Below are 24090 nucleotides of genomic sequence, written 5' to 3'. Positions count from 1 at the left end.
GCACGCGCGCCTAAGACGTGTGCATGATAGTTGCTCTTGCCCTGGCCTTGACTACAGGATTTTTTGGCTCTTTGCCTCTGAGTGGTTGGCCACCCCTGCATTAGACACTGCCTTGTCATATGGTTACTATTTTCCACTCACCTGTCACCCTGAGCTCTCCCGTCCTCTTCTCCTGTGGGGTCACCAGAGTGGGGTGCGTCACCCGGCAGATGAATTCTGACCCGTGTTCCGTTACCGCTGACACAGCTACAATCAGGCTGGCTGTGCAGGTGTAAGTCTTATCAGGCTCCTGTGTGATCTCCATTACTGGGATCTTGTATCTGTCACTGGGAGACACCTCATACAATTCCTGCTTTCCAGCTTCTCTCCTCATCCACGTCACCCCCAGGTCACCCGGGTAGTACCCCCGGATTCTGCACTGCAGTTTGGCCTCTGTGCTGTGTAATAATGTTGGTGTTACGATATCATCCATCACTGGGCGCCAAGGAAGGTCTGTAACACAGAGAGGTATAATGGGAGACAGTGTGAAGAGTAAATAGACATTAATAAAGCAGAATCCACCATTCTCAGTGATGTCACCTGTTACACACACTTCCCGGGACTCCGCCTCATCCATAGACTCATGTCTCCACGTCACACGGACTCTGAATCCTGGATCCCTGAAGAGATGTCCGGGAACTCTGCATTCACTTCCAGCATTAAACGTGTAGTCAGTATGTTTTATAATTCTGTCTGTAGCGGTTCCCAGCTCCTGGTAATGTCCAACTCCGCAGCTCCATGTTATCCGGATATCCCTGGGATAAAACTTCTCCAGAGCCATAGAGCACAGGATATCCCCGGAGTCACACAGGGACAGCTGTATAGGGGCAGATAGCCGGGGTCTCACTGGTAGAGAATAGGAGAACATTTAGAGGGAGATGCATCAAATCTTGGAGAGAGATAAAGTGGAGAAGCTACCCATTACAGCCCCTCACAGTATAACAAATGACAGAAGCTGGTTGCTATTGGGCGTTGGGCATGCTTGACCGGCGGCTGGGATCCTGTCAGTCAACATATCGACACCAGGATCCCTGCCGTCAAGAGGGAGGGGGGAAAGCGCAACAAAGCCCTTGCGGACTCGCTACGCTCGCCACAGGTTTTGTTCCCACTCTATGGGTGTTGTACACAGCCACAAATGGGAATAGCATTCTGGCGGACAGATCCTGGCGTCGGTATGCTGACCGCTGGGATCTTAACCACATCCAACTATGGGCAATGTCTTCACTTTATCACTCTCCAAGGCTTGAAACCCCTCCCCCCTAGGAGTGACCATACAGGGACTGAACACTTTACGGTATTTACTTAATGAATAGATTTCAGTGGGCTTTACAGAACTGTGTTTTATTAGTGAAGTTCTGTAATAAAGTAGTATTACAAAGTGAGGGGAAAAAGCTGTTGCAAAGTATTACATACAGTATTCTAGTATTTGTGTTACATTATTTTCCACATAGATTTCCCACAAATTAGATTTCAAGTTGAAAAGATGGTCAAACGACGCGTAAGGTCACTGTGAGCCTGATTCTGAGTCGCATGCAGAAGTGCAAGCAGCAACGCGCATCTGTGCCATGCCATCGGTGGCAGAAACACTTGCCATTAGCCCTAGACCATCGATGGTTGCAAAACACACAAAATAAGCACATGCATTTCATCTAAGATACTGAGGCACTAAAAGCTCTCTCTCATCTGGTTCCAGGTCTGCATGCAAGCACAAATGTGTGACAGTGTGCCCCAACTGTACATTGCCTATTACAGATCACTCCCCATCCTGGGCCATCCACCCGTTCAGCCGGGAGAGATATTGTGCCTGTGACATTATGCTATTGCTGCTACAAAATCCTTCCCGGGTGTGCAGCCTGCGTCCGAATGTGCAAGGCCTGGGACACCTGCTGTCAGCACCCGCAGACATAGACATACCACTAGGTGCGTCTTTAGAACTTGCACCTGCCCCATGGGAGGCTGTGTCTCCATCAGCGTCTTTGTAACACTCCTATTAAACACATGCGCCTTTTTAGCCACTCCCGTTACCTCCCAGTCACCGTCCAGGAACGTCCCATACATTTCTGCTACTGTGTTTTAAAAACTTGTACAAATTCGGGAGGCGGTGTGACTCATGCGTACACTTACATATAGTAAGGCCCCATTGCATATGTTTCTCCATTGACTTCCCATCGCAGAGGAACTTGCAGGCAATCTCCATCCTCTTGTGTTTGGATAACGTTGGTGTGAAGCTCAGTCTGCTGATAGCATTGTATAACCCATCCACCTGTGACTGGTCTGTTATCACAGTGTAAGTGCTGAGTAACCGGCCACTTTCTCCATCACTGTGCGTCTGACTGTCCGAGACTGTGACCTTCTCTCCACCATCCTCCGTCACCGTCCAGGTTACCTGGATGTCCTTCCGGCAGTTGGAGGCCACACAACAGAAGGTCTCCTTGTCATCATCAGCCCACCTCTGTGTCTTGTGGATGGGACTCACCTGGAACTCCTGGAAATCTGTGGGAATAAAACAACGTGATGCTTCTAATGGGAAAATGACAATTTGTGGATCCTGTATTTGTGACCTTCTCTGTGCAGTGATCAGAAAATCTCCTGTCTGTAGATAATGAACTCATATGGTCTTATACATAAAGAGGAAAATTCATTATTCTGAATGATTTGTAATGTTGTGAAAATAACAGGGAATAAGGGAAAAAGTATAATTTATTGGGACATAAGGTAAAAGTGTGAGGGGCCTCCCGCATGCCACTTACCTATCATCACTTCAAGCTCAGTCTACCACTTACGCAACTACCTGCAGGTTGGTAGAATATGTCATTTTACGAACAGTATGACTGCAGTGATCACAATGAATGCTGGCATGGGAAAAAAAGGTGACATGTCGGCAGGGATTAGGTGAGCAGGAGCCTGTACATTCCTTCACCTCAAAGCAGCTGTTACCCAAATGTGTCTATAGGGCATTCATTTCTCACCCTGGACGCAGATAAGACCCTCATCCACTCACTGGTCATCTCCAGACTGGATTACTGTAACCTCCTCCTATCTGGTCTCACTGACAAATACCTCTCTCCACTCCAATCTATCCTCAATGCTGCAGCCCGGCTCATCTTCCTCACCAAACGCACTACGTCCACCTCTCCTACAAGCCCTTCACTGGCTTCCCTTCCCCTTCAGAATCCATTTCATGTTTCTCACACTCACTGATAAAGCCCTCACCCACTCCTCTCCCATCTACATCTCTGACCTTATCTCCCTTTACACATCCGGCCGCCCTCTCCGCTCCACAAATGCACTTCTCCTCTACTGCTTCTGATTACTTCCTCCAATTCCTGCCTCCCAAGATTTTGCCATTGGTGCTCCCTACCGCTGGAATTCTCCACCTCTCCTTAGTAGACTCTTCACCACAAAACTATAATCAGGAGACCCACTTCTTCACCAAACCCAGTCATCTCTCATCCTAACCCTCTGCTGCATGCATCTGTGTCACACCTGTCTGTCTGCTTCTCCCCTTTAGACTGTAAGCTCTCACGAGCAGGGCCCTCTTCCCTCATCTGCTTTTCCTTCTCTTACTTATACTATCATCTACTCCATACTCTCTACTTTGGCACTTAACCCTCGGTATCTGTCACCCTGCTGCTTATTTCAGTGTCCTGTCCCCTGATGCAGCAATGATTATATACCCTGTACTTGTCCTATATTGTCTTGTACTCTAAGTTGCTGTTTTCTTGTTTTGGTCATTGTTTATGTACTTTGTTAGGCTCTGTGGAACCCTTGTGGTGCCATGTAAATAAAGGATAATAATAATTGTCCAAACTGTAAGACAAATGTGCTACATTAAATATATTGTGCCTGATTCTGAGTCAGCAGCGTCTGTTGGTGGTCATCCTTCTGTGACAAATGCTGCTACAAACTCCTTCCCCTGTGTACATCCATGTGGCTGAATGTGCGAGGGCTGAGATGCCCACTATTATCACCCGTGCATGCAGACATCTTTAGACGCCACCATAGAGAGTTGCTCTCTGATGAAGTCTTGATGACGAAACGCGTAGGGATGTGGCCTGGAATATTCCTGGTCTAATGTGAAGGAGACCGCTGTACTATCACTGATATGCATGTTGTTTTAAGGGGTTGAGATCTGACCGCCACTTTTGGTAGCAAGACCTTTGATCTATTTATTTGTCTGCATATTAAAATAGTCTTTTAGTGCTTTATGAGGCCCACCCTTGTGTTTCCAACCATTTAGAAATATAACAAAATTGCTGCAAAGTAAGAATGCTTTAAAAAATAGAAGTGTTAATAGTTTATTTTTATCATTAACAAAATGCAAAGTGAATGAACAGAAGAGAAATCTAAATCAAATCAATATTTGGTGTGACCACCCTTTGTCTTCAAAACAGCATAAATTCTTCTAGGTGCACTTGCACACAGTCAGATTATAGTCAGATGTATGATTAACCAATCATAGCAAACAGGTGATAATGATCATCATTTTCATATGTAGGTTAAAACATTAACTGAAACAGAAACAGCTGTGAAGGAGGCATAAAACTGGGTGAGGAACAGCCAAACTCTACTACAAAGGTGAGGTTGTGGAAGACAATTTCATGTCACAGGTCATACACCATGGCAAGACTGAGCACAGCAACAAGACACAAGGAAGTTATACTGCATCAGCAGTTACTGCTTTGCAGAGTTTAATTTCACCTACAGGCCATATATGTGTCTAGGTTTCATGTACTCCCCATGTGTGTGTGGGTTTCCCCTGGTGCACCAATTTCTACCTACACTTCAAAGACATAATGGTACAGTAATCGGCTGCTGGTAAAAATGTACCCTAGTGTGTGTGTACCTGGGATGGGGGAGATATAAACTACAAGCTCCAGAAGGGCGGGGACCAATGTAAAAGATAAGCAGTCCCTTTACAGCACTGTTGAATATGGTGGTGGTGCTACATACAGTAGATACAAACTATAAATATTTAACTATTAAATATTCCTATATCATGTTTGACTATATTTCATGTATTGCGTATTCCTCTACCATGTATCATGCATGTATGAATCATCAATCACGTATGTATCAGAGTATCTATCAAGTATGTGTGTATCTGTAATTCTATTGAATTGAACTGAATTAGACATCATCCTAATAATCTTGTCTTTAGTATTAATAAGTAATAATACAGTCATCGTTGTTCTCTAAGGGGTATATGCAATTGCGGTCGAATTCCCGAAATTGTCGAAAAACTGGACTTTTTCACCCCCCCAAAAAAATCGACAATGCAATACAGCACTTTTCGACAAAAAAACGGACTTTCCAAATTCGACTTTTTGAAATCCGAGTTTTGTGAAATTCGACATTTCTGCAATGGTACAAATGCGGCAATTAGCCAAAAGTATATTCAATTGAAGTTTGGAAATTCGACAACAATGCTTTTAGACAGTAAATTCATCATTTTCAATCCGCCACACTTTGGTGGCGCAATCTAATAAAAAAAATTTAAAACATGTTTTTTTTGGTGTTTTTTTTGTTGGTAATAGCATATCTATTTATATTAGAAGGGATTAGGTACTTGGTTTGTCTTTTTTGGAGGCACAAGTATTATTTATATAATTTTAAAAATATATATATATATATTTTTTAAATGGAATGGTAAAAATGTGAAAAAAAATTGCGTGGGGTCCCCCCTCCAAAGCATAACCAGCCTCGGGCTCTTCGAGCTGGTCCTGGTTCTAAAAATCCGGGGGGTGGGAAATTACAGGGGATCCCCCCTATTTTTAAAACCAGCACCGGGCTCTGCGCCTGGTGCTTGTGCAAAAAATACGGGGGACAAAAAGAGTATCGGTCCCCCGTATTTTTTACACCAGCATCGGGCTCCACTAGCTGGACAGATAATGCCACAGCCGGGGGTCACTTTTATACAGCGCCCTGCGGCCGTGGCATTAAATATCCAACTAGTCACCCCTGGCCGGGGTACCCTGGGGGAGTGGGGTCCTCTTCAATCAAGGGGTCCCCCCCCAGCCACCCAAGGGCCAAGGGTGAAGCTTGAGGCTGTCCCCCCCCATCCAAGAGCTGCGGATGGGAGGCTGATAGCCTTGAGAAAATGTAAAGAATATTGTTTTTTTCCAGTAGTACTACAAGTCCCAGCAAGCCACCCCTGCAAGCTGGTACTTGGAGAACCACAAGTACCAGCATGCAGGAGAAAAACGGGCCCGCTGGTACCTGTAGTTCTACTGGAAAAAAAATACCCAAATAAAAACAGGAGACACACACCGTGAGAGTAAAACTTTATTTCACACATGTCGACACATACATACTTACCTATGTTGACCCGCCGACTGCCACGTCCCCCTCGTCACTGAAGAATCCGGGGTACCTGTGAATAAAATTATACTCACCTGATCCAGGGTCCAGATTATAATCCACATACTTGGCAAAAAAACAAACCGCAATTACCCGGACCAAACGGACTGAAAGGGGCCCCATGTTTACACATGGGACCCCTTTCCCCGAATGCAGAGACCCCCCGTGACAGCTGTCACAGAAAGGTCTCTTTCTGGACCCTGGATCAGGTGAGTATAATTTTATTCACAGGTACCCCGGATTCTTCAGTGATGAGGGGGACGTGGCAGTCGGCTGATCAACATAGGTAAGTATGTATGTGTCGACATGTGTGAAATAAAGTTTTACTCTCACGGTGTGTGTCTCCTGTTTTTATTTGGGTATTTTTTTCCCAGTAGAACTACAGGTACCAGCGGGCCCATTTTTCTCCCGCATGCTGGTACTTGTGGTTCTCCAAGTACCAGCTTGTGGGGAGGCTTGCTGGGACTTGTAGTACTACTGGAAAAAAACAATATTCTTTACATTTTCTCAAGGCTATCAGCCTCCCATCCGCAGCCCTTGGATGGGGGGGACAGCCTCGGGCTTTGCCCATGGGTGTCTGGGGGGGGACCCCTTGATTGAAGGGGTCCCCACTCCCCCAGGGTACCCCGGCCAGGGGTGATTAGTTGGATATTTAATGCCACGGCCGCAGGGCGCTGTATAAAAGTGACCCCCGGCTGTGGCATTATCTGTCCAGCTAGTGGAGCCCAATGCTGGTGTAAAAAATACGGGGGACCCCTACTCTTTTTGTCCCCCATATTTTTTGCACCAGCACCAGGCGCAGAGCCCGGTGCTGGTTTTAAAAATATGGGGTGTCAAAGTCGAAAAATATCTAAACCTACATTGCCTTGTTTTCTCCCCATGCGTGTGTACGCTGCACGTGCATGAACCCTCCCGTGCGTGCGCGTACTCACCTTTCACGGGCGCACGGTATGCGCATTTACGGTAGAGTTTGTGTGCGTCTAGCATGCGACTCGATCGTTACATATTTTAGTCATATAATGTATTTTGTAGATTATGGTCCCTTTGATAGAATCTGAAAGTTTAGTTAATATAGCATGTTCAGAGACAAAGAGATACCTCTTTGTTTGATACGAAGGGTCAGACAGGGGTTACGCAGTGGTGTTTAGTATCCATCGGAAGAGTATATAATTAGCAATATTCCGGTGTTGGTTAGAAACAGATTAATCGCTCGTGCGTATAGTTATGACTATAAGAAGTTTATGGACATTTACTATATTTGCAGTTTATTACCCATGCGGCGGGAAACCTGAGTTTCCCTCCCACCTGAGCAGTTTGAAATAGTCACAGCCCACCTGTATGAACCAACCTATGACCTTTTGTTATAATGCGGAGACGGATTCCTGTGTCCAATGAACAATAAGAATGTAGGGACCATTGTACTGTACTGTGTGTAGTGTATATAAAGACAAGCCGACCTGGGCCAGCTCCACTCTACTCTTCTCAACGGTTCTCATCACTGATAATCGGGAGCTGGATATCCAGGAAGGCGCTTGCGATTGTTTCCCCTTGTGCGTAAGTTCTCTGCAGCCATTTTACCTCCTATTTGTTGTAAGCCATTCTCTCTCTCCTTCCCCTTAAATGTAATTGTGCCGCTATTGTATTTTAACGTGTAGTAATTCTGTTAGGTATTTATGTTAGCCTGGTAGTGTATAAACTGTACTGTATATTCTTTTGCAATTGAACGTTCATTCTCTCCCTTAAAGGTGTTAGAACCTTAGACCGGTATTTGAGTGTTTATTATATTTCTAAGGGTTCTCTGAGCGTCTCAGTCGCTCATACAGCTTTTAAACTAAGAAGGTTACACTGCGTTGCATCTACACATTATCACTGCATAAAGGTTTACAGTATAAGTACATTCTTTAAGGTATAGTTATTATTATTATTTAAAAGGTTTTATTCTGTGAGCGTCAGCGCCGCTTGTGATCTCCTCGTGGTCTCGAGCGTCCGCTACGCTGGTAGCGTATCATTACGGTAGGCTGCAGCCTATAGCGTGCTTGACTCTACGCATTAAGCCATGAGCGAACGTGCCGCTCGTGCGTCTCGACCACGGATAAGCGTCTGCTACGCTAAGTGCGTACCCTTACGGTATCTCATACGCCAATTGCGTACTGTGTCTATTTACCTTTTAGAGTGTTTAATATAGGATACATTTTAGGCTTTATCAATTGGGGGCTCCTCTGCTCTTCACATATCTGCACTAAGTAACTTTAGCAGACATTATCGGTCAGCAAAAGGCGGGAAGGTGGTATCCCTCGTAGTGCTGACCAGATAAGCGTCTGCTTCGCTTGGTAAGGAGTGCTGAGGGAATCCGGAACCGGAAGGTAGGAACAGTACGTTATTGTCTTTTAAAACTGTTTAGTTTCTGTTTTGCGTACGTATGCATAAGCACACACACCTGTATTTCTTGCTTAGTAGTATTTGTCCGTATCTCATTCTCCTGATTGCCACATACCATTGATAACGTGCTGATAGATTTGTTGTTATTAATAGTTAAAAGATAAAAAGTAATATTTAAGGGAATAGTTGTAAAAGCACGCACACAGTCTCGCCTAGAAATACAAGGGAGATTTGGGTGGTGTCCAGTAAATGATTACACTTAAAGATCATTTACATTGATAAACGTGTAGTGGTGTTACTGTGGACGTACTTGGTCTGTGTACACGTGTCCTTACAAGGGCGGGGCGTACACGACGCAAGGGTCGACGCACGGAGCGTATATTACGCAACGGAGCGTACGGATACGCCCACATAATACAAACCGCACGATAGTATTGTTTTAGTAGGCGATAAGGAAGTAACGCGATAATAACGCAAATCTATCTCAAATCCAAAAGTTAAAGTTAAAAGAAAAACCTTCTCTGTTGCAATTCTTCTGGGTTAGACTAATACCGAATAAAAGGAATTCTGTACAGAAATAAGAGTGTTCGAATGTAAGAGTGTGTATATATAAGATTTCTCTCTTTTTACGGACGTGGGAACCATAGGAAATTAGAAAGAGGTACACCAGCGAAAGTGATAGCGCGGGGTGGCTTGGGAGGCGTCCCTTGTTAGTCTCGACATATTATGAGCAGTAGAGTCTGCTGTACATAACAGACCAGGAGGTCACGGACCAGGAGGTTCAGGTACAGTAGACTAGAAGTAGAGAGCACAACCGAAGAGGGTTGGTGCGAGACCCATATAGGCCAACAAAGCTCATTGCTGAAGGAATTTGCAGCCGAAATTTTCAATTCTGTTGATCGTTCCGCACATAAGATTAGTTGCTTGTGTGCAGATACGATTGTACCGCATGTGATTATGTGCATTAGCGTGTCTTGAATATTCATAAGAACGCTACTTGCACATTGTTAACGTGATTTGTGTAATTTTTTTTATTTTAAGGGAGGTAGCCTGATCACTCAGGGACACTCCAACGACTGATACTTGCTGGGGAGGGTAACATACTCCCACACGCCCGAGCAAGTAGACGTTCATAGGGGCCCTAGGTTGGGTACGGAACCTCTGGGAACTTTGGTCGCCGTATTGGCCAGCGTGGGCAAGGTTAAGTGGGCGGACCTCGATGCAAAACCCCCACCGCAGCCTTACCCCGGATATCTTGGTTTTTGTAAGGGTTGCTGAAGACCCTGATTTGAAGTCAGAGGTAGTGAAAGCAGCACCTGCAAAGATGGGGGCCAGTTGTTCAGGTAAGGGGCGATCAACCGAGGTTCAGGTTGATTTGGTAAACCGACCAATCGGGTCGGCAAGGTATATAATGTGTGAGAAATATGGTCATCACACAGAGATGTTGTGCAATGAATGGGAAAGGATGACTGTGCATGACGGGGAGAAGTTTTCCCGGGTAGGTAGTTTTAACCCAGAAGTATTACAGAATTTAAGGAGAAGAGTTTGCCTGATTAAATCTTCAAAAAGGCGTATTAGACATTATGACTATTTAACATTGTGGCAACAGGAAGGTGAAATACAAAGGGGGTTGGCGCAAGCCGCTGGATCTAACCCTATCAGGAAACTGATAGCCACTGCACCCCCACCACCATACTGTTAGGGTCTCCTGCCCTGTGCTGCCACGTCGTCATGGCAACTGGGAGTCAAGTGCTAGCGGAGTAACCTGAGCGCAGCTGATACTCCGGTTCGGGTCTTTTGCTGTGCAGTGGTTACAGGCATGGGATCCGGTGCTGGTTTTTGTGCTCACAGTCTGTGAGGTCTGAGGGGGGCGTGGACAGCACCTGCTTTATAAGGCCTCTTCTCAGGTTAAGCAGATGCTGCTGAATCTTTGTTGGTTAGTCAGTTCCTGAAAGTTAGCCAGTACTGTGTAGCTTTGTATTTTGTTGTTGCTTACTGCAAATAGGCCTGGGCATTTGGTACTACACTCTGCCAATCCAGACCTAGCAGTAAGACTGGAGTCAGTCGTTTAGCCTGCTGAGGTTCTTTTGCTATTCTGTGAACCCAGCAGGTTTGTGGCTGTACTTTCAGACCTGCCTGCATAATCCTCTCTCACTGTGCAGGGCGTCCATGTGTCAGTTTAGTGGCAGTAAGCTGAACCTGGGCCCTGCAAGTGAGAATTAGGATTGTGGAGACTCTCCTTGTGTCTATTATTCCATCTCTGACCAAGGAGTTTACTGCCACACCCGTTGGTAACCCTTTAGGGTTTTGCTGTTGCCCTTAGCAACAGCATTTCGGGTTCTCTACGTATTAAAACACAACATCTTGCTTTTTCCATCTGAGCATTTCTAATACTAGGGAGACACCCAGTTTCTTAGCCTCTGGGCTTCTCTGTTCACTCTGTGTTGGTTTTGTTACCCTATCACCTTCTGTGTACGTTATGTCATATTTCCCAGTCTGTCTGTGAGTTCATTTGTTTTGCATCCCTCTCTGTTCAGACACCAGTACATTCCTGCAGGCACTGGTGTGTATAACAGTTCAAACACCAGTACATTCCTGCAGGCACTGGTGTGCATAACACATACATACCTGGAGAGAAATTGGTTGCAGAGAATGGCACACAGGGTTATGATAAATGTATAGAAGTTAAAGATAATGTAACCAAAGTAATTAATGCTAAGACTAATCCGTGCAAGTTGTACCCTGTTTTGAACTTTCCCCAGGATTATGACCAAGAGGATGAGCCCACTACAATATCAGCACTCTCCCTAGCAGCCACCATTAGAGAGACTACCGTTGGTACAGCCCAACCCCCCAGAGCGGTAACAAAAGCCCCTAGCGGAGGGATAGGTGAGGTATCGTCGACTGGTAAGTACGGTACTGTACATTATGCAGAAACCATTACACCAAGTATTGTAGAATCTACGCAGAATGATATCATTGAGCTTAATCCTGTCAGGGTAATTGCGGTCCCAAATGGGCGAACTGACGCTTCAGGAGCAACTCCTGTCAGGAACATCGCCATGCACTGTCCCTTTTCCCGAGCAGAATTAAGATCAATGATGTCTGAATTCCCTGATCCTAGGAAAGACTTAGTTGCATGTCAAAAGTATATTAGAGAGCTAGGAAATTCTGCAGAGCCAAATAACAAAGATTGGAGGACAGTTTTGAGGGCATGTTTACCCCCCAATGTTGATTCGTTAAAGTTTATCGCTGATTGCAAGTTAGATGAGGAAGTACCACTAACAGACGAGTATAATCAGGATAATGTAAAGAGAATCAACTTACAGTTAGGAGTATATTTTCCTGCAGTAGTAAAGTGGAATAAAATCTTTACAATAAAACAAAAAGAAGGTGAATCCACACCAGAGTATTTTCACCGGGCTCTGCAGGATATGGCTAGGTACACTGGTATAGATGACATTAAAACTAATGTACACCACAGGGAAGTAGCTGTTTCTGTATTAATGGACGGTTTAAAAGAGGTTTTAAGGAATAGAATACAAACCACTAGGCCTGATTGGAGAGGTATGTCGGTGGATGCATTGGGAGAGGCTGCTGCTGGGCATGATCGGAATATCATCAGACACAGGGAGTCTCAGAGTGATAAATTAATGTCTGTGAGCATACAGGCCCTTACTACCAGGCCACCTCAGCCCAGAACTGTGACCCCTGAGGGTAAGTCAAGAGGTATAAAATGTTATTGTTGCCACAGAGAGGGACACATGGCACGTGATTGTAAAGCAAGACAAATACAAAATTCATATCAATCCCCTAGACAACGACCTGATACGAGACATTGGGATCAAGGACCGCAGAGGCGGAGCTATGAGCCACATGCAGGGGAAACAAAAAGGTATCTCCCAAGAAGAGACTGGCAAATCTCTGATAGTTCCCATCTACCCCCACCACAAGTAATTGCTGCCAGTGCGATTCAGGGAGGTCACCATACCCAATAGGGGTGTGGCCATACCTGTAATCTGCAGCCAGTGAAATTAATTGCGAGTCTTGGAAGTGAACCCGAGGTCACAATTGATGTAGCTGGTAAACCATTAAATTTCCTTGTAGATACAGGGGCGGCCAAATCAGTGATAAATTCGACAGTGGGCATGAGAACCACTGGTAAGACAATTCCAGCCATGGGAGTAACGGGAGTAGTACAGCACTACCCTGTTAGCAAACCAGCAGAGATTACAATAGGGCCTTTACATACCAAGTATTCCTTTTTGCTAGCTGCATCGGCACCGACTAATCGCCTGGGAAGAGATCTATTGTGTAAAATGGGGTGCGTCATATATTGTACTCCTGAAGGTGTATTCTTAGACATACCTGAGAATCACGCTCAGGAAGTACAAGATATGCTAGACTCCCCATCAAAATTAATGTCACATACTGTTATGATAAATAGGAGTCCATCCCAGGTAGAAGAAATGACATCCCAAATACCAGAGTCACTTTGGACTAAAGATGGACAAGACACTGGATTAATGGCAAACGTAGCTCCAGTAGTTGTGCAAGTAAAAGATGGTAGGATAGCTCCAAAAATCCCACAATACCCTCTGAAGCCAGATGTGGAGTTAGGAGTGTACCCCGTAATAGAGCGCTTGCTACAACAGGGCATTCTGGTAAGAACATCCAGCACTGCCAATAGTCCCATCTTCCCTGTTAAAAAGAGTGGGGGGAGGGGTTACAGACTAGTGCAGGATCTAAGGGGGATTAACAAAATAGTTGAGAGTCAGTTCCCCGTAGTGCCAAATCCAGCTGTCATCCTTATGCAAATCCCCCCCACTGCGAAATTTTTCACTGTAATTGACCTCTGCTCCACCTTCTTCTCGGTACCTCTGCACCCTGACAGACAATATTTGTTTGCGTTCACATACAGAGGAGTTCAATACACCTGGACTCGCTTACCACAAGGTTTCATTGACAGTCCAAGTATTTTCTCACAGGCTTTGCATGATTGTTTACAGTCTTTTCAACCTGAGAGTGGATCAATATTAATACAGTATGTAGACGATCTACTTCTGTGTTCTGATTCACTCGAATCGTCCCTGAGAGATACGAAACAACTCCTGTTTCATCTCTCAGAAACCGGACACAAGGTTTCAAAGGATAAGTTGCAATTATGCCAGACTAGGGTAAAATATTTGGGACACTGTCTGACACAAGGACTGAGACACCTGACCGCTGATAGAATTCAAGCAATTCGTGACATGACTCTGCCACAAACCCAGCAACAGATCAGAACGTTTTTAGGAATGTGTGGGTATTGCCGTAACTGGATCCCAGGTTTTTCCATACTAGCATTACCTTTGCAGGAGATGGTCTCATCAAACAAACCTGATCGGATTTCGCATACAGACGAGTCTAAGATGGCATTTGAGAGACTTAAACAGTGCCTAACGCAGGCACCAGCATTAGGTATGCCAGACTATGGGAAACCCTTTGAGCTGTACGGAACAGAAAGTGCTGGTTGCGCGGCAGGCGTCCTAACCCAAAAGCATGGTGATGCCAGCAGGCCGGTAGCATACTACATACTACTAGATACGGTAGCGCGATCCCTCCCCACATGCTTGCGAAGTGTTGCTGCGATAGCATTGCTAGTAACGAAAAGCGAAGATGTAGTGCTAGGACACAACCTCACAATCCATATACCGCATGCAGTGTCAGCTTTGCTAAATTCGGCTCAAACCAGACACGTCTCTTCAGCACGGTTTACAAGATGGGAATTGGCATTGATGGCCCCGGTAAACATCACTATAAAGAGATGCAGTACACTAAATCCTGCAACATATCTTCCAGGTGTGCCTGGACTGGCACAAAGGGTGGAGGATGAGAGTGATGGTGAAGGAGGATTTAGTATAGGAAAAGACATGCATGGTTGTATGGAATATCTGACCCAAAATTTCACGGCAAGGCCTGACATCAGTGACAACCCACTGGAAGATGTAGATTTTACTTTCTACACTGACGGTAGTTGTCACAGACAGACGGACTCGGGAGACTTGTGTACTGGATACGCAGTCGTAGATGACCAAGGCACCATAGAAGCAGAACCGCTAGGCCCACCTCACTCAGCCCAGGTTGCTGAACTGGTTGCCCTAACCAGAGCATGTGAATTGGCTAAGGGAAAGTCAGCCAATATCTACACGGATTCTAGATACGCCTTCGGGGTAGTCCATGATTTCGGAGCCCTATGGCGCCTCAGAAATTTCATGACGGCAGCTGGTACACCGGTAGCGCATGCAGCCCACATCAAAAGGCTTCTAACAGCGATACAGGAACCCGACAGAGTGGCTGTTATCAAGTGTAAAACACATACATATAGCCAAGACCCGGTATCACTTGGTAACAGCCGAGCAGACGAAGCTGCTAAGTTAGCAGCTGGTACCCCCAGACAGACAGACATCACACAACTGATGGTATTTAATACTGTTAACACACAGAAATTGTGTGAAATGCAAAATTTGTGTTCCCCACAGGAAAAGGCAGTTTGGAGGTTAAAAGGATATGGCCAGGAGTCCTCAGGACTCTGGACAGATGGACAGGGTAAACCAGTGGCACCAAGAGCATACCTTCCAAGTCTAGCGGAAGCAGCACACGGGCTGACTCATCTGGGCAAAGAAGGGATGTGTAAGCTAGTAAGAGCTTATTGGTGCGCCCCAGGATTTTCTTCCCATGCGGGTAAGAGAGCAATGACATGCCTCACCTGCTTGAGGAAGAATATCGGAAAAGCAATACCAACAGAGCCATCTCATATCCCACCTACAGATGGCCCTTTTCAAGTAATACAGATTGATTTCATACAATTACCCCCTTGTCGAAATTTGAAGTATGTACTAGTTTGTATAGATGTGTTTTCAAATTGGGTCGAAGCATTTCCTGCGGCCACAAATACCGCTATGTTTACTGCTAAGAAAATTGTGCAGGAATTTGTGTGTAGATACGGTATCCCTAGAATAATTGAAAGTGATAGGGGTACCCATTTTACAGGTGATGTCTTTCAAGGAATGTGTAAGTTGATGGGAATTAATAGTAAGCTGCACACTCCGTACCGCCCCCAGGCGAGTGCGAAAGTAGAAAGAGTGAACAGCACTATTAAAAATAAATTGAGCAAAGTTATGGCAGAAACAGGATTGACATGGCCAGAAGCTTTGCCCATTGTACTATACAGCATCAGAACCACTCCCAGGTCCCCTCTTAATCTGTCCCCCTTTGAAATTCTATTTGGTCGACAACCGCATGTTATGATTAACCCTCAGGATGATTTGAAGTGTAACAATGAAGTGACTGTAAAGTACTTGGTTAAGATGAGTAAACAGCTAAGGAATCAGAATGATAATTTGAAGTTGGTGATTCCTGATCTGCCAGATAGTAATTGTCATGACATTGAACCTGGGGATTATGTAATGATACGGAATTTTCTACGCTCAGGTTGCCTTATTGACAGATGGGAAGGACCATACCAAGTCTTATTGATTAGTACGACAGCATTGAAGGTTGCCGAGAGAGAGACTTGGGTTCATTCGTCCCATTGTAAGAAGGTTGCTGATCCAGAGAGGTCTCGTGATAAGGAACAGACGGTAGAGGAAGTTGTATCACTGGAGTGTCCGTTTCAGGAAGATTGAAACGGCACCTGAGCGTTGAGAATAATAAGATCGGAGGCAGTTGTCGATCCCCTGTTCCCTTTTATTGTTTTCCTCCACTTCCCATCCCATCTCCCTCAATTACTTCTTTCCCCCTTCTCATTTTTCTCCATTTCCTCCTATAAGATGGACTTGCCCCAAGAGACTGTGATCCGGATTTTCCTGTTGACCATGATGTTGACCAGAGCAGTCTGTTCCGGCGAGAGTACCATGGAGGTCGAGAGAGGTTCTGGAATGGGTTCTGATGACCAGGATGGAGGCGTAGTTTTCCAAGAACAACATAATCAACGAGTAAAGGCGAGTATCAGAAAACGATCTGATAGCATTGACAATAAAAGGAATTGTGAAGGATTGTTAGCTGAAGAAAACTGCATCTGTAGGCATTGTAATAACGTAGTTGAGGATGGGTGCATCAAGAAATGTCAATCCAGTTTTAATATCCATATGGATCGGCATCCATTGAGTGACTATCACTCATTAGTGGGTAAAGTATTAAATCAGACAGACTGTTGGGTATGCTCTCAAGTACCTCAAGGCCATAGCAAATCAGGGCTAGTACCATTCCCTTTAACGGTAGGAGAGGTACTTGAGGTAAGTGGTGGGAGGCCGGTGGACAGGAAGTTTAATATCTCTAGTCCTCCTAGTTTGAAGCTCCACCAATATCATGTGGATAGGTCCTTAGTGTGCTTTAACATTTCCAATCCCCGAAAGCCGGGAAATTGGGAAGTGTCATGGAGTAATCAGACCATGACATTTTCACACAGAGCCGACAGAATGCCCATAGACACCGAACTTATACGCCAGATAGCCGACCATGGAAGATTCTTCCGGTATAGGTACACTTTAGGAAGTAGGACCATGCGAGTTGGAGAAGTATCAACAGGATACTGTGCACATGTCGTACAAACAGATACGTGTACTAAACAGGGAGAATTAGGGTTAGGAGGATTCACATGGAAGATGTGTAACATGGTTCTAACATATTCAGTCCCATATGTTCTCCCCAATTACGCATATTTCATATGCGGGAGGAAGGCGTATAAGTGGCTTGCCCCAAACTCAGAAGGGTTATGTTATATTTTTTGAAAAGTACTGCCTGAGGTAATGACTGTATCCCACACTAAAATGAAAGATATTCACCGTGGTGCCCAAGCTCCTTATACTCACACTCATTACGAGCACATCGTTAAACGGCACCTGATAGAAAGAACAGAGCATCCGGCCTCTGACCTGACCCATGAATCCACTGGGATTCAAGTCCTACTCGCGTTAGATATCACTCGCACCGCCAGAGGAGTGATGAATTATAGATATATATCTGCGCTTGCAAATTTATTAGACAATATCACCGAAATGTATGACGACACATTCAGGTATACTGGGAGAGAGTTACAAGCCTTGTTGCCATATAGGTAATTGTCCGCACTTAGTATAATATTAGGCCAATAGATGTTGTCTGAATCAAAATCTAATTCATTATAAATAGGCGATGTTACCATAGTGGACAGTATACTGGATATATATAGTAAGGAATAGATATGAAATAAGTTTGAATGTATGAGGTAATGTGTAGCTGATTTAAGAAATTAGTTTTGTATATGTGTTTATATATTTAACTGTATATTTGTGTTTTACTGCAAGATGGTAAAACATAGTGTAGGGATAGGGAACAGGTTTATTCTGCTCTAGCCATAAATAAGGCTAGAGAGGTCACAGTATAATAAAGAATGCATTTACAATCACATGGACACTGGAATCCACAGGTGTACATTTAGATCAGAATCAAGATTTCAATACCTCTAGTAATTATAAAACTAGCTGGTCAATGGTCCAGTTGTAGGTCAGATCACGGGTCATAAAACAGTACAAAAAGAGATCACATCCATTGATAAAACATGCTTCAGGCAAACAAATATTGTTACACTTCAAATAACCAAAGGAAGGTCTTTGATGTACAGTATAAGGAAAGGACACGTTTTATGGCACCAAACCTGCTTGAGCAGAATATCCAATTTGGAGCAGAGCATGTTTTACGACACCTTGGAATGTAAATGGCACACCTATAATTATATTTTGCACTGAGAACTATGAGAAAATGATAGTTTGAATTGGTAAAATATAGGATAAAAAGAGGTAGGTCTGATAGTTAGGAGGAAGAAGAAGGAGAAGGAGGAGAAGGAAGGAAGTCAGTCAGGAGGAGAAGAAGTCATGGAGAGAACATGCAGGAGGAACGGATATGTAACTTGCAAGTATACACTTTATGTTAGTAATTGAACTGTTTGTGAAACTTATGTCATGTTGTTTTATGTTATATAACGAAGGAAGCATTAGATAAATAATTAGTATATATATCACTACTGTGTATATCTTATTCTGTACGATTTGATCTGCCTGTAAATAAATAATCATATAAAAAGAGCGGTAATATTCAAGCTTGAACTCTCTTTAAGGAATCTTAACTTCATAAATTAAAAAGTCATATATATAAGGACTGCATCTATTTATCAGTTTGTAAGCCTGACATAATATATTTGCAGATATATATGATAACGCATATTAATTAAAATATATCCATATATTAAATACCATATATGATATATTAAATATTAATATTCAGAAATATGATTCCATAAATCAATAGCCTACAAAACAGAACTGGTTCAGCATAGGATGATTCTCAATTATCTCACAGCTGTGACAGGCGGGTATTGTGTTACCTTGGCAACTCAATATGGAATAAAGTGCTGCACGTATATTACAAACAGTACTGAGGACCCAGCCGAGGTCATAGACCAAAAGATGGATGACATTTTGCAATTAAAGTGGGAGTTCCGAAGGAGACATAATCTCACCCTCGCCGCTGTGGGTAATGAGCTGACCGGTTGGGTGTCATGGTTGAACCCACGAAATTGGTTCTCTGGTTTAGGAGAATGGGCCCAAGGTATTATCATGGATGTAGGGAAATTTCTTTTGTGTATTCTGGGTGTCATCATATTGGTCGGTCTGATATTTAGATGCGTTCGGGTTTTAACAAAGTGTAAACGTAGTACCCGAGTGATGAGTCTAAGGAGTGAGGACACTATAATAACAACGACTAATTTGATTTATGACCCAACGATAGAGACAATGTTGTGATGAAAATGTAATTCCACGGTCCGTTTCTTTCACCTGTTTCTCCTTTGTTTTCCTCCAAGGTACAAAGACATCCGCTTGGAAGAAGACTTTGACAACCTTTTATACAGAACACTGATGGACAATGCCATAGACCCCCCAATATCCCTAGTGACTTTAAATTTTACGATAGCCCAACATTTTAAAGATTGTAAGTCTATGGACATTGAGAAAGCTTTTTGCACACCGTTTATTGCAAAAGCATCAGGAGACTACAGTCAACATGTACATCGAGACAAGACAAGTCAAGACACAAGACAAGATCTCAATCGGCAAATGTATATTAAACTCACATAGTTTATCACTGCATTTACCATAATTGTTTCTTATCTTCATCTCTACAACCTTCAGGTAATGACACACATAGTCGATAGGGAATATAGGCACAGATATCAGCAATCACATATTCCCCCATTCATGTATCATCAACTAAAATGTGCTCCCCCATTTTGTTACACCCAAAAGCGGAAGAGAGCTCGGTAAAGTTTGACAGCCCATCCACAGACCCTTAATACGGGATAAGAAGGAATTCAAATGTATACTTCGCAATACCTCGAAGCTTGATTTAAAACACGTACGGCACGATGATACATGACCCCCCCCCCCAAACATGGACTCATACACACATGCTTCTACTATCTCACTAGGTCATACCTTTTTCCCACCTTTTTCTCTCCTCCCTTACCCAATCATAGAAATGTATTTACATATGACATATATTTTTCTCTTTTTGAACTGTTTTAGGAAGTGGCAGTTATTGGTGACTGCCAAAGGGTGGACTGTCAAAGTCGAAAAATATCTAAACCTACATTGCCTTGTTTTCTCCCGATGCATGTGTACGCTGCACGTGCATGAACCCTCCCGTGCGTGCGCATACTCGCCTTTCACGGGCGCACGGTATGCGCATTTACGGTAGAGTTTGTGTGCATCTAGCATGCGACTCGATCGTTACATATTTTAGTCATATAATGTATTTTGTAGATTATGGTCCCTTTGATAGAATCTGAAAGTTTAGTTAATATAGCATGTTCAGAGACAAAGAGATCCCTCTTTGTTTGATACGAAGGGTCAGACAGGGGTTACGCAGTGGTGTTTAGTATCCATCGGAAGAGTATATAATTAGCAATATTCCGGTGTTGGTTAGAAACAGATTAATCGCTCGTGCGTATAGTTATGACTATAAGAAGTTTATGGACATTTACTATATTTGCAGTTTATTACCCATGCGGCGGGAAACCTGAGTTTCCCTCCCACCTGAGCAGTTTGAAATAGTCACAGCCCACCTGTATGAACCAACCTATGACCTTTTGTTATAATGCGGAGACGGATTCCTGTGTCCAATGAACAATAAGAATGTAGGGACCATTGTACTGTACTGTGTGTAGTGTATATAAAGACAAGCCGACCTGGGCCAGCTCCACTCTACTCTTCTCAACGGTTCTCTTCACTGATAATCGGGAGCTGGATATCCAGGAAGGCGCTTGCGATTGTTTCCCCTTGTGCGTAAGTTCTCTGCAGCCATTTTACCTCCTATTTGTTGTAAGCCATTCTCTCTCTCCTTCCCCTTAAATGTAATTGTGCCGCTATTGTATTTTAACGTGTAGTAATTCTGTTAGGTATTTATGTTAGCCTGGTAGTGTATAAACTGTACTGTATATTCTTTTGCAATTGAACGTTCATTCTCTCCCTTAAAGGTGTTAGAACCTTAGACCGGTATTTGAGTGTTTATTATATTTCTAAGGGTTCTCTGAGCGTCTCAGTCGCTCATACAGCTTTTAAACTAACAAGGTTACACTGCGTTGCATCTACACATTATCACTGCATAAAGGTTTACAGTATAAGTACATTCTTTAAGGTATAGTTATTAAGGTTTTATTCTGTGAGCGTCAGCGCCGCTTGTGATCTCCTCGTGGTCTCGAGCATCCGCTACGCTGGTAGCGTATCATTACGGTAGTCTGCAGCCTATAGCGTGCTTGACTCTACGCATTAAGCCGTGAGCGAACGTGCCGCTCGTGCGTCTCGACCACGGATAAGCGTCTGCTACGCTAAGTGCGTACCCTTACGGTATCTCATACGCCAATTGCGTACTGTGTCTATTTACCTTTTAGAGTGTTTAATATAGGATAAATTTTAGGCTTTATCAGGGGGATCCCCTGTCGTTTTCCCCCCCGGATTTTTAGAACCAGGACCAGCTCGAAGAGCCCGAGGCTGGTTATGCTTTGGAGGGGGACCCCACGCAATTTTTTTTCGTGTTTTTTTAAAGTTTTTTCCCGTTTTTTTAAAAAACGGAACAAAATCCGTCAAATCGGCTGTTTTTCGACAGCGGGACTGTCGAATCCGTTTTTTATTGAATATGGTGAATTTCGGCACCCACTTGCCGGAATTCGACCGTCGAATTGTGTCGAATTAAAAAACGGGCGAAAAATTGCCGCGATTCGCCGGCAATTGCATATACCCCTAAATGTTTAAGTGAATCAGCCAATTACGTCTAAATTCAGTTGCTAAAGAATCCGGTGTATGTAAACCAATTATCCAGATGTAAGGGAAATTGCTACCGGTGCTCAGTGATCATGTCATAGACACCTATGTAACCATAATGCAGTCACTGGGAGGAGCGCTGCTAAACAGATTAATGAGGAGCAGGATGAGGCAGTGGGGGTAATGACAGGGGTAATATGTAGATGGAATCCAGTATACTTGGCATGGTGTACATAATAATGGAAAAATACTTATCCGGAAAAAAAAACAGGTCCCTGTTATTTTGGAGCACACGGTCCATGCCTGGACCCTACTGGTTTTCCAGTGCTAAATACATCAGTGTAAGAAAATGATATTAGTCACTTACATTTTTTCTTATAGATGAGGAACCACAAGGCTGCAGCCGCCGCACCAAGTGTTATAACCATGGTCAGAAATATGGCCGTCACTATATCGCCTGCACAGGAGACTCTCTCACCTGGAAATAAGAGTCTATAGTGAGTAGGAAAAAACAAATTTCTTCCCCTTTGAAGTGTTAATAGCAGCTCTATTACTCCTGATTCTCATCCATACAATACATCCAATAAATATGGAGGACTACAATATGCCCTGATAATTATCCTAGTACTGGAGATATATATTGGTTATCTTCTGCATTAGGCTGTTGGTAGGTGTCAATCCTATTCCCTAGAACAAATAAAGTTTGCAGGTCATAGATTCCTGCAAACTACTGTTTGTTCGTTGGGAGGCTTGCCAGCAAGCAACAGCTGGTAGGTAGGCTACCACATACCAGTATAGTCCTCTGAAATAGCTGGTTTCATTATTACAAACTAGCCTAGTGACCAATGGTTGTGGTGAACTGAGACCAATTGGATAACCTCCTATAGGTCTGTTTTGAGGAATAACCAATTTATAATTAAAGAAAAACGAGATAGTCCCTTCTGTCTTGTATGTGTATTCAGTGCCTTTAAATTTAGCTCTAGTTTGAATGACCCAATAGACGTTTATGGGAGGTTGGGATTGCCAAATCTATTTTCCTCTTCCACCAAGCTACAGTATAGACAATACTTTGTTTAACAAGGGGATGCAACTCATTGATTATGGAGAGTGAATGAGGATACTTAGTCTGTTAGAAGTTATTTTTAGGAGCCACCTATCTGAGCATGACCTATGGGCCTTGTAGTGAGCCCTGACTTCACTTATGAAATCTGGGCCAAAGAGGTCTATTTCTACCAGAATAGGCATGTCCTTTGGCCTCAAGGCTAAACTCTTTGCTCCAGAACTGGTCGTTCAACAAACCCTTCCCCAATAATAAGGGTGCCTCTACATATCAACCTTGACCAGAAAATATTTAGAGGCTACTAGAGACTGTAGTGTGCAGAGAAATCCTACAGCTCCTGGTCTCCCATCCGGAGCACTGATAGGTCTTTCACTGCTTAGCTTCCGAGCTACGGCAGAAGAAGGCTTTCTGAACAAAAAGTAAAGGACCTTCAGCATCAGTAATTTTAAAACTGAATTGGCCTCATGGGATTGCTTTGAGACATATCACCCTCAGATGAACAAACAGAAGAGTCAACTTCAGGGCAAATAGTGCAGGTACACCTGGGAGCTTTGCATAAATTCTAAAAACCCATTTGTCATTTTAACTAGGGCTGCTCTACAGGCTAGGTTTATGGATCAATGGGTTGACCTGGATAAGGTTGACAGTCAGTAGGTCGGCCACTATTGGTCGACATGGAAAAAAAAGGTCGACACTGTGAAAATGTCGACACCAGACAAGTCAACGCATTAAAAGGGCGACATGATATTTCTGAATGTTTTTGGTGTCGTTTTTTGCGTAACATGGCCAGGAACTTCAATTAGTGCACAGTGTCCCCTTGCGTGGCTCGCTTTGCTCACCATACTGTGGGCAAGACTTACTATTCCCAATTGTAGTCCGCCTGGTCAGTAAAGTATGAAAAAGTTAAAAATAAAAAAG

The 24090-nt window shown here is 43.8% G+C and overlaps 1 protein-coding gene across 7 annotated transcripts in view; it reads right to left on the bottom strand.

The window, feature by feature from the left end:
- Window positions 1–24090, bottom strand: part of LOC134945845 (uncharacterized) — a 183795-nt gene that overhangs the window by 51215 nt on the left and 108490 nt on the right. For 6 of the 7 annotated variants that reach the window (XM_063935366.1, XM_063935367.1, XM_063935368.1 and 3 more), the window contains 4 exons: window positions 22480–22590; window positions 2164–2532; window positions 580–885; window positions 142–492 (listed from right to left, as the gene is read on the bottom strand). In XM_063935366.1, coding sequence (XP_063791436.1) covers window positions 142–492; window positions 580–885; window positions 2164–2532; window positions 22480–22590 — 1137 coding nt within the window. The remainder of the gene's footprint in view (window positions 1–141; window positions 493–579; window positions 886–2163; window positions 2533–22479; window positions 22591–24090) is intronic. The other variant, XM_063935372.1, reaches the window with a different exon arrangement.

This window comes from Pseudophryne corroboree, chromosome 7 (assembly GCF_028390025.1).
Source record: "Pseudophryne corroboree isolate aPseCor3 chromosome 7, aPseCor3.hap2, whole genome shotgun sequence".
NCBI classification, from domain to species: domain Eukaryota; kingdom Metazoa; phylum Chordata; class Amphibia; order Anura; family Myobatrachidae; genus Pseudophryne; species Pseudophryne corroboree.
This window is presented reverse-complemented; position numbering and strand designations above follow the sequence as displayed.